The 11,455-nt window shown below is 50.5% G+C and overlaps 2 protein-coding genes across 5 annotated transcripts in view; one reads left to right on the forward strand and one right to left on the reverse strand.

The window, feature by feature from the left end:
- The window catches only part of RBM10 (RNA binding motif protein 10), a 31,628-nt gene extending 23,502 nt beyond the window's left edge, over positions 1-8,126 (reverse strand). For 2 of the 4 annotated variants that reach the window (XM_028127667.2, XM_028127666.2), the window contains exons 1-2: positions 7,766-8,123; positions 5,833-5,974 (exon numbers count right to left, since the gene is read on the reverse strand). In XM_028127667.2, the coding sequence (XP_027983468.2) occupies positions 5,833-5,849 (17 nt within the window). In that variant the 5' untranslated portion in view covers positions 5,850-5,974; positions 7,766-8,123. Of the gene's footprint in view, positions 1-5,832; positions 5,975-7,765 lie in introns of all 4 variants that reach the window. The other 2 variants (XM_028127662.2, XM_028127664.2) reach the window with 2 other exon arrangements.
- A 320-nt stretch (positions 8,127-8,446) lies between these two features.
- Positions 8,447-10,821, forward strand: NDUFB11 (NADH:ubiquinone oxidoreductase subunit B11). The gene is made up of 3 exons (XM_008153002.3): positions 8,447-8,830; positions 10,292-10,422; positions 10,597-10,821. Exons 1-3 carry the CDS (start codon positions 8,624-8,626, stop codon positions 10,718-10,720), a joined length of 462 nt encoding a protein of 153 aa, XP_008151224.1. The 5' UTR covers positions 8,447-8,623; the 3' UTR covers positions 10,721-10,821.
- Positions 10,822-11,455: the final 634 nt, after the last annotated feature.

Raw genomic sequence — 11,455 nt, forward strand, 5'->3', positions numbered from 1 at the left:
CACTGATGGACACAGATGCAAATATCCTAAATACAGTCTCTAATAAAATGTGTTTAAAAATATTTAAATATACTATCTAATAAAAGAGTAATATGCAAACTAACCATCACTCCGCTACACCCCACAAGCCACACCCACCAGCCAATCAGGAGCGAGTATGCAAATTAACCCAACTAAGATGGCTGCGGCCACAGAGCGAGCAGGAGGCTTGGGTTTCTCCCGCAATAGAGGAAGCCATGCTTTCCACACACCCTGGTGGGCCCAGGCCTCTGCTTAAGGTTACAAAGTTTCAATTATAGAAGTTAAATAAATCCCAACAAAAATGGCTGTGGCCACGGAGCGAGCAGGAGGCTTGGCTCCACTCAAGGCTACAAAGTTTCAATTATAGAAGATAAATAAATCCCAGTTACCAGGGCCTCTGCTTGGGTCACCAGGGGGCGTGGCCGGCCTGCAAACCACCACAGGCCCCTCGCCCAGGCCATCCCATGCCCCAAGGGTACCCCCACCCTGATCTGGGACACCCTTCAGGGCAAACCAGCCAGCCCCCACCCATGCACCAGGCCTCTATCCTATCTAATAAAAAAGTAATATGCAGATTGACCATCACTCCAATACACAACATGGCTGCCCCCATGTGGTCAAAGATCCTACCCCCCATGTGGACACAAGATGGCTGCCACAAGATGGCCAGCAGGGGAGGGCAGTTGGGAGTGATCAGGCCAGCAGGGGAGGGCAGTTGTGGGCGATCAGGCCAGCAGGGGAGGGCAGTTGGGAGAGACCAGGCCTGCAAGGGACGGCAGTTGGGGGAGATCAAGCCTGCAGGCAAGGGCAGTTAGGGGTGACCAGGCTGGCAGAGGAGAAAGCTGGGGGCAACCGGGCCTGCAGGGAAGGGCAGTTGGGGGGGGGGGGGCCAGGCCTGTTGGGGAGGACCAGGCCTGTAGGGGAGGGCAGTTAGGGGTGACCAGGCCTGCAGAGGAGGGCAGTTAGGGGCAATCAGGCTGGCTGGGGAGCAGTTAGGCATCAATCAGGCTGGCAGGGGAGTGGTTAGGGGGTGATCAGGCTGGCAGGCAGAAGTGGTTAGGGGCAATCAGGAAGGCAGGCAGGCGAGCAGTTGGGAGCCAGCAGTCCTGGATTGTGAGAGGGATGTCCGACTGCCAGTTTAGGCCCGATCCTACCGGGATCAGACCTAAACGGGCAGTAGGACATCCCTTGAAGGGTCCCAGATTGGAGAGGGTGCAGGCTGGGCTGAGGGACACACACCCCCATGCACGAATTTTTTGCACCGGGCCTCTAGTTTCCTAAATAATAATTCTGCCAAAAATTCATGAGTAAAGGTTAGAAAAACCCAAATGGAGAAACATCTTCAAAGCAACTGACTTGTACTTTTTTCCAATTTATTATTATTTTTACCATTTTAAATTAATTTAGTAAAAAGTTTTTCAATTACAGTTTACTTTCAACATTATTTTGTATTGGTTTCAATGCAGCACAGTGATTAGACAATCATATACAGTCAAACCTCGTTTCTTGAACAATTCAGTTCTCCACCAAGTTATTCAAAGAAAAATGTCTCGGTTGTTGAACCAAACTTCAGGTTTCGTCCTGACAACCCTTTCATGCTGAAATAGCATGACAAAAAAAAGTATGTTTCAGGCAACAGACAAGAGAATGCTTTCATTGCTGATGAAATCAACCATTAGCACAATTTTAAAACATAAAGAGGCCACCAAGAGTGGTAATGTTGTTTCACGTCTCTCTTTTCTGATTTTATTTGGGTCTTCTCTCTGTGTTTCTTGATGAGTCTGGCTACAGGTTCATCAATCTTGTTTATCTTTTTGAAGAATCAGCTCTTGGTTTTACTGATCTTTTTTTTTTAGTCTCTATGTCACTTATTTCCACTCTGATCTTTATTATTTCCTTCCTTCTGCTTACTCTGGGCTTCTCTTGATTTCTTTCTAATTCTTTAAGTTGCAGGGTTAGATAACTTATTAAAAGTGGGTTTTTTGTTTTTTTGAGGTAGGGCTATAATGCTATGAACTGCCTCTCAGGACTGCTTTCACTGTGTCCCATAAATTTTGGGTTGTTGTGTGTGTTCATTTGCATTTGTTTCCAGGGTGTTTTTTTATTTCTTCTTTTATCTCTTTGGTAACCCATTCATTATTTAATAACGTGCTATGTAGACTCCATGTGTTTGAATATTTTTGAGTGTTTTTACTGTGATTGATTTCTAATTTCATGCCATTGTGATCTGAGAAGATGTTTGATATGATTTCAATCTTCTTGAACTTGTACTTAGTGTTCTAACATGTGCTCTATCTTTAAAAATGTCTCGTGTGCACTTGAGAAGAATGTACATTCTGTAGCTTTGGGGTGAAATGTTCTGAAAATGTCAATTAATTACATCTGATCATAACCCATGGACACAGACAATAGAGAGGTGAAGGCCTGGGAGGGGTGGGTATGAGGTGGAGGGGGTCAATGGGGAAAAGAACCCACAAAAAAACAAAGGGACATCTGTAATACTTGCAGCAATAAAGATAAATTTTTTTGAAAGATTGGTAATGTTTGCTGAGGATGTGAAAGAAACAATGATCACAGGCAACGGAAGAGGTAGAAGAACTGTTGTTGATTTGGATAAAGGAAAAGCAGTTAGCCAGGTAACAGCACTTCGAAGGCAGTGATTCGTGAGCAAGCAAAGATGCTGCATGCTGACCCGAAAGACACCCCTGGACCGAATGCTGAAAGTGAGGTAAGTAAGGCTAGTGGGATGGTTCGATAAATGTCAAAAGTGTTTGTTTCTAGATTAAACAGTATATTAGACATGTACTGCATATAAGAAAGGTTAAAACGGAATCATTTGGGGGTATGGAGCAGATCAATTTACATTCTTCCTAGTAGGAAAAATGATTTGGTTTTCGAACAAATCGCTTCTCAAATAGCCTTCTGGAAGGAATTAAGTTCGAGAACCGAGGTTCCACTGTACTTTACAAAGTGTTCCCCCCTGATATTTCCAGTACCTACCTGGTACCATATCCACTAAATAGTTATCACAATATTATTGACTATATTCCTTATGCTGTACTTTACTGACCTGTACTTCTGAAACATCAAGGTCATAAAAGGCAAAGGAAGACTGAATAACTCTTCCAGATTAAAGGAGACTAAAAACTCAATGCAATGTGTGTGATCTTGAACTGGATCCTGGACTAGGGAGAAACAGCTATAAAGGACATTATTGGGACGACTGATAACATGTGAATATGGACTTTGTATAACACCAAGTATTACACCAACGTTAAATTTCCTGATATTGACAAGTGTACTGTGGCTATGGAAGAAAAAAAGTCCTTGTTCTTAGGACATACATGCTATAGTACTTAAGGGTCATGTCTGCCACCGACTCAAATGATTGGGGGGGGGGGAATGTTATATGGGGGGAGGGGGGAGAGCAGGAAGGAAGGAGGAAAGGAGGAGAAGAGAAAGGTGACAAAAACTCCATATGTTTGAATATTTTTGAGTGTTTTTACTGTAATTGATTTCTAATTTCATGCCATTGTGATCTGAGAAGATGTTTGATATGATTTCAATCTTCTTGAACTTGTACTTAGTGTTCTAACATGTGCTCTATCATGTCTGCCACCGACTCAAATGATTGGGGGGGGAATGAATTAATATATCAATTCAACGCAACCTCAATAAAAATTCTTGAATGCTTTTGAGGGACTTGGCTAAATCAACTTTGAAAAATAAGAGCAAAGTGGGAGCTATTGAGACATTCTATAAGGCCATAATAATAAAAGACAGTGAGGTTCTAGCACAAGAAAGAACAAATGAATCAATGCAACAGATTAGATCACTCAAAAGACAGACCCATGTACATGAGATAACTAGAAATGAGATGAGATACTACTATTTCGGAGATGGTACTGGGGAAACTGCCCACTATATGAAGGAAAATAAAACCAGAATCTACCACATTATACCATATTCAAAACTGAATTTAAAGACCTGAATGAGAAAGGTAAAACTCTACAGTGAAAACCATCGCTGCGATCCAGAGGTAGCAACACAGAAGATTCTGAAAGCACAGATTGTAAGACAAAAAAGTGATGCATTTTAGCACCCCCGAAATGAAGAGCAGGTAGCCATCCTTGGGGGAATCATTAAGCAAAATGCAGGAGGCATATCCCATGGTGTCTTTGGGACCAATTAGAAGCAAAGCACTAATACACACATGGCAATACAGACAGATCTTTAAACAGATGCAGTGCGGAGTTATACCAAGTTCAGGGGGAAAAGGAAGGCTATAGCACTGTGTCATTTGTGTAAAGCGAAGACACAGACAACTCTAAACACTAGGTATTGTCAAAGAATACATTTCAAACACGACAGAGAAGCTGCCTACAGCTATGGGAATTGGGAGTGAAAAGGGAAAGATAACGCAAGAGAAGGCCGATGTCCTGACCTATTATAGAAACCTACTGTGAACTAGACAAGCGTGATTAACCCAAACCTCTGCATCTGAGGTCCTTTAAAAGCCCAAAAAAGAAAGCCAGTGGCTTTATTTGGTAATAAAGTCTGAAGCACGCAAGTTATGTCACCTACTCAAACTCAGAAACTGCCACTGGGCACTTCCAGCGAATCCCATCCCAAATCAAATGCCTTTCCAAAGACATTTTTAAAGACGGTCAAGACTGAATAACACCACAGCCCAATTTGGGCTCACTTTTCAGAAAACAAAATATTATAATTCTACTTTTTTTGTGTGTTCATCCTCGCCCGAGGATATTTTTTCCATTGATTTTTAGAGAGAGTGGACGGGAGGGGGAGAGACAGAGAGAGATGTGAAAGAGACACATGGATTGGCTGCCTCCCACACGCACCCCGACCAAGGCCAGGGATTGAGCCTGCAACCAAGGTACATACCCTTGACCAGAATCAAACCCAGAACTCTTCAGTCCACGGGCCAACGTTCTATCCACTGAGCCACACTGGCCAGGGCTAATGCTACATTTTTAAAAGGGCCTGGTGGTAGAAGACGACCTTTGTAGGACATTAAAAATTATTTTTTCCTGCCTTTTTATAAATCTACTGAACTCTTAATAGAGGCTTTTGGGGAAGAGGTGGGTCTGCTTTCCTATGTAACCCTAAAACATAAAGAATAGATCACGTGCATGAGAATAAGCTGGGGAGATGCAGCAGGATGGTGAGGGAATGGCCTGGGAACTCTGGATTTTATCAAATGCCCCAACTGTTTCTTGTTCTACCAGAGTTTAAAAATAACTGCATGAGAGTGTCCCATTCCAAGACAAGTATCACACCCAACTTCAGCCCACTCTGTCCCTGCAATCTCCCACCATCTGACCTGGCTTGCCCCATACTTGTCCTGGCAAATTCCTGACGCGGCAGGCACCCCTCTCACCCCTCCCTTCAAACCCAGAGCCACGGCTCACACCTCTGGCGAGAATCCACAGGCACTTACAACCCACTACCCCCTCTCTGCCTCTCCTCCCACGGTGGCTGTTCAGTCCCCCAAACTCGAAAGCTTTCTCTTGATCCCTCCCGACCCTCACAACCGACGGTGGCGCCCACCCGAGTGTTCTGGAATCACCTGCACACTGTGTGGTCTCCGTTGTGAGACCCGGAGTAATCCAGAGAAGGCCGCAATCTCTTCTGTCTCATCCACCGTGGCATTCCCAGAGCCTAGCACGCTGGTGCCGGCTCACACTGGCTCCTCAGCCCGAGAGCCCCCTCCTCGCCCCCTTTCCTGGATCAGTTCTCACCGGGGGACGAGCCCCGCCTGTCTGGTGGAGGCGGAAGCAGGTAACTCACCGTCTTTCATACTCCATGTCCTGATAGGGCCTTCGGGGGCTGCTTGGGCCCCTCTTCAGCCGCTGGCTCCGTTTCACTTCCCAGCCACCGCCGCTGCTGTCACCATGATCTGCCAGCCGGGGTGATGCCTCCTGCAAGGGCTCTGGGGAGAGAGGCGGGAAGCAAGGGGTCAAAGCAGTGGGGGCCCCTCCTCGAGAAACCCCCGTTTGTCAAGGCGCTCCGCTGCCTCTTGGTCCCGGGACGGTGATTCTCAAGGCAGCCCCTCCGTGGCCCAGAGCGGGGAGGCAGCCCCTCCGTGGCCGGCTCCGCTCCTTTCCCCACCAACGCGAGGCCAGAGCTCAATGGGGCAAGGCCTTCGGCGGGCACGGAGCACCCTGCAGAGAGAGCGAGACCTGGTGGTGCCACCCATTCTGTGATCGGAGCGTTGACACCTGAAACTTGTAGACGCGTTCAAGGCCGCAGCTACCTGCGCACGGGAGCTCTGGGTGCTGAGTGACGTTAGCGAGCAGGCGCCGGAGGCACGGGTGCGAGACTTCGCAGGAGCAGTCCCAGGCGCCCGCCACGGGCCCCCGGGTGCCACTCATCCTCCCCACAAGAGGCTGGCTGCCCCTTACAAGACGGCAGGAGACCGGGAAAGGCTGAGGGGGCGAAGGGGCCACCTTGGCAATGAGACAGCTGCCGCCTCCCTGGGCTCCTGGCCAGCACAGCCCTGGCCCTCCGAGGGCCAGTGGCTCAGCCCTGAGTGCCGTCTCTTACGTGCGGCCAGGCCCCAAGGCAGCTCTCTCCCTAGGGTCCTGGGGCCCAGTATTCAGAGGCCAAAGGAGCCCTTTCGGAGGCTGCGCTCTTCCCACCCCCCGGGGCTTGAGATCTAAGGAAATCCCGGGAGCCATGTGACCTGGCCAGGGGTCACCAGGCCGTATCCCAGAATCTTCAGGCCTGCCCTCCGGGCAGCAATTAGGAAAGACAGGCCAGAACAGTACCTACTAGGCTGCCACCACAGCTTTCCTCCATGCGCACACACACACACACACACACACACACACACACACACCGATTTTCTCTTCCTCCTCAAGCCGCAGGGAACCAGAGTGGCCTGCTCCCAGATGGGTAAGAGTTAGAATCCCAACCAGGGATTACCCCAGTGGGTAAGTGTCCATACAAAACCCTCGTCAGACTCTGGCAAAGGGGCCGCAGGCACACACCGATAGCCACAACACACAGGGGCGAGTCAGACACGCGCCCCAAATAACTACGGGCCAACATCACAGACAGGGACTCACAACAAATACGGGCCATAAGCACCCCCTTGCAATGGATGAACATCACAGTCAACAGACAACCCCCCCCTCCCCCAAGAAGGGGCAGTAAGTCATACACCCTTTCCTTGCATCCCCTCCCTACCCAGGAGGCAGGTTAGGGCCGGGCGCCGGAAGACTCCCTACGGATAAGGACCTCTCCCAGGAGCAGCGGGGGACCCGAGTTAGACACACACTGCGAGGATAAAGACCAGGGTCCTAGAGGGGTTCTCCCGCCTCCTCTAACTCCAACTCCCAAGGATCCGAGGCTCAGCACACTTTCCCACGGGCAGAGAGAACAGACCGACACCACCTCCTCCCGCCGGTAGATAAGAAACAAAGTTGCAGACACCTGCCTCCCGACGGATCAAGTTCCGCGTCGCACACACCCCGGCGGCAGCCCACTCCCATCCGCCTCTCCCTTCCCCCAACCCGCGTGCACCCATCCTGCGCCCCGATCGCGCACGCGCCCCCGGTCGCAAAAGGAGTCCCAAAATTCAAGACAACCCCTCCCAGGCTCGGCCCGCGCACGCATTCCTCGGTCCCGGCCCGCAGCCCGCGCTCTCGCCTGCTCCGCGCGCCCCCCGGCCCCCGGCCCCGCACCTCCGCCCCCACGACCCGCGTAGGTCGCTGCTCACCTCGGCTCGGGCTGTCAAGGGAGGGCTCCCAGACATCACCTCGGCCCTCCGCCACCTCCACCAACTCGCCCAGCTCCGCAGGAGCCGCTGCGCGCCCCAAGCCAAGTTCGAAGCTGGAGGCGCAGAGGCGGAGGGAGGAAGGGGGAGAAGCGCCGGGCGCGCTGCCCTCCCCGGCAGGCCCGCCGCCGCCTACTCCCCGCTAGCCGCAACCACCAGCACAAAATGGCGGCCAGGAGCAGGGAGCCGGCGCTCCGACCACCATCCACCTACTGAGGGAGCGCGCTCTGGCTGGCCGCGGCTATTGGTCGCCATCCGCCATCGGCCAGCCCCGGGCCGCTCTGATTGGCAAGCGACTGCCACCTCCCCGGCCCCCGGCCCCGTGCGAACGCCTGCGAGTGGAGAAGAGGAGGAGTTACTGGCCAATCGGGCGAGGCCCGCTTTTTAGACGCCGAGCTTCCTTCCAAGATGAAAGCCAAGCGGAAGCTCTGCCTCTTTCCACGGAGGGCAAGGGAAACCCGGTGCGATTGGCTGGGAACTGCACGCACCCCCCCACCCCCCCAAATGTCATCGCTTTCTTCTCACCGAGGAAAGGAGGAGACCCGGCAGGCCCCTGGGGCAGAACTCCCATAGATAGCTTAACCGAGAGAATCAGGAAATGGTTGCTCTATTAAGGCTGTGCCACAGGGAGCAAAGAGGGCTGCTCAGTGCCTCAACTCGCTTGAAAAGAACCTCTAGATGGACTGGGACCTATTTCGTGCGAACGGGGCGGAGCGACAATCAGCGCGCCCGGGGCCACTGCGGCTGCGCGCAGAGTTCCACTTCCGGCCCCGCCCCTGAGAGCCTGCAGCACCGTCTGTCATGGCGCCCGGACTGTTAGGTTTGTACGCTCGCCGCCTTTTGGCAGCGGCGGCGACGCGAGGGCGCCTGGCTGCCCGGGCTCGCTGGGAATCCAGCTCTGCTAGGGCTGTGATCGCTCCGCCCGCCGCGGTGGGGAAGCGGAAGCGGGAACCGACAATTCGCTGGCAGGAGGACCCAGAACCCGAGGACGAAAACCTGTATGAGAAGGTGAGAGAGGGGAAACGGGACGCCGGTAGGGTCAATCGGGGGCGGCGGACGGGGCGCCGTAGAGGACTTTCTTAGGCGGTTGAGGATTGCGCAACTGGTAAATCCTCGAAGACTTGTTTATTTTGCCTAGCTTGTTGTCCTCATGTTCCCCGTGTTATCTTCGGTCCAGAGCCAGAGGAGAGACTGACCTTATTTTGCAGAAAGGTACCAAACCTGATTGGACGCTTGCGCGGTGCCAGTCTTCTAAACATTTTACAGACATTAACTTACGTGATCCTCCAAACAACTGTGTTTCTTGGGTACTGTTAGTATACTCCCTGTACAGGTGATGAAACTGAAGCACAGAGCTGCCAGGTCACTTGCCCAAGTTCACATAACTGAATGTGCGGCAGGACACATTTGAACTTGGGTCTCCCAGGTGTCCTGTGCTGTGTGATAGCAGAGGCTCTGAAATCAGAATGCCTGGGTTGGAATACAGGCACTGACAGCTACTCACCTAAGTGACCTTGGGAAGCAACTTAACCCCTTAGTGCCTCCGTTTCTTTGTAAAATGGGAAAAATATTAGGACACCTTTTGAAAAATACTAAACCTGCATCGTATCATTAAATGAGTCAAAATGCTCAGAACAGCATCTGGCACTTAGTAAGTACTCAGCATTTAGAAGGTGTTACTTATTATTGCCATTTTCCAACTCATTGGGATATTGTGAAGTCTGTGTATGTGAAAAGGCCTGGCACATAAGAGTTCCTTCGTCAATATTAATCTCTGGTTGAGGGACTTGGATATATAGGATGCTCCTTCATTCATCCATTCATTCTGTAAATAGGTATTGAGGGCCCGCTGAATTCCAGGCACAGTTCAGGGCCTGGGGGGCCAGCAGTGTAGAAATCATAAAAGCCCTTGCTCTTATATAGCTTATACAATAGTGGAAAACACAGAAGATAAACATGTCAAATACTAGAAAATGGTAATATGGAGCATGTAATTGGTAATATACAGGATCTGTGGGATGCTACTTTGGTAAACCAATACATGCTAGAAAGAATGTTAAGCAGGATAAATGGATCGAGAGTGACTTGGGGGTTGGTGGTACTTTTATTAGGTTGAACCATAGGAAATGGCCAATATTCAACCATTTTTGACCAAAGAAAATGGCAGCTTCCAATAGTTCAACTTAATAGACAATGTGACTAGGGAATGCCTCTTAAGAGAAGATGAGAAGCCAAAACTTTGAATAAGGAGGCAGATCCAGCCATGACTCCATCTGGGGGAAAGGCTTTCCATTTCCAGGCAGAGGGAGCAGTAAGTGCAAAGGCCCTGTGGTGGGAAGGAGCTTGACAAGTCCTAAGAACAGAAAGAGAGGAATTGAGGGAGTGAGGGGAGACTGATTTGAGGTGATACTGGAGAACAGCTTATGCATGGCCAGCACCTGTATGTATTGACCTCTTCTCCTTCCACAGAACCCTGACTCTCATGGCTACGACAAGGACCCTGTTATAGATGTCTGGAACATGCGGGTCGTCTTCTTCTTTGGCTTCTCCATCGTCTTGGTCTTTGGCACCACCTTTATGGCTTATCTGCCTGACTACAGGTTCATGGGGTGTCCAAGCAAACGGGATGGGTGGGGGCAGAGGTAGGGGTAGAAGTCGAAGGGGACTCTGCCAGGAGTCCTGTCCTGTACCGTTGAGGAATGGGGAGCTACGGTGGGGATTGATGTCCAGTGAGGCTTCCTCATGTCTCCCCTCCCCCATGCTGCTGCCTCCAGGATGCACGAGTGGGCCCGCCGCGAAGCTGAAAAGCTTGTAAAATACCGAGAGGCCAACGGTCTTCCCATCATGGAATCCAACTGTTTTGACCCCAGCAAGATCCGGCTACCCGATGAGGACTGATTGGATGCCCAGTGGACCTCAAGAAGCACCGCCTTTTCTACCCCCTGCCTGCCATTCTGCCCTCTCCGCAGAGCACCTTATTAAAGAGACTGAAAATCTGACTGGCTGGTATTCATTTTGTTGTGGGGGTGTCAGACCTTAAGAGGGCCACTGCAGCCTTTCCTGGGTATCCTGGTTATCTATTGCTGTGTAACAAGCATCCTCAAACTTAGTGGCTTTAAATGACAATTTAGTATTGTTTTGCATGGTCCTATGCTTGACTGGGCTCAGGCGGTTCTTAGGGTCAGATGGTGGCTGGGGCTGGATTCATTTGAAAGCTCATCTGGGCTGGATATCCGAGATGGCTTCTTCACTCACATGTCTGGCACTTCAATCTTCTTCCAGGGCGCCTCTGTCTCCAGGAAGTTCCTTCAGGTCCACCCTCCCCACCCCAAGGGTAAACACTCTCCCAACTTGTCACAGTGCAGGTTCATTTGTCTAGTTCAATACTTCCTGTAAGTGCAGGGAGACATTTTTGCATGTGACTTCTTTCACTTAGCGCTATGTTTGTGAGATCCACGTTGTTACATGGTCAGTAGTTACATTACTGTGCTCTCTTCCATTGTGTGAATAGACCACACTTCATCCATTCTAGTGTCAGTGGGTGTTTGGGCACTTCTCTGTCTGGGGCTATTAAGAATAATTCTTGCCCTAACCGGTTTGGCTCAGTGAATAGAGCTTAGGCCTGCGAACTGA

Source organism: Eptesicus fuscus, chromosome 1, assembly GCF_027574615.1.
Source record: "Eptesicus fuscus isolate TK198812 chromosome 1, DD_ASM_mEF_20220401, whole genome shotgun sequence".
In the NCBI taxonomy this organism is placed as follows: Eukaryota; Metazoa; Chordata; class Mammalia; order Chiroptera; family Vespertilionidae; genus Eptesicus; species Eptesicus fuscus.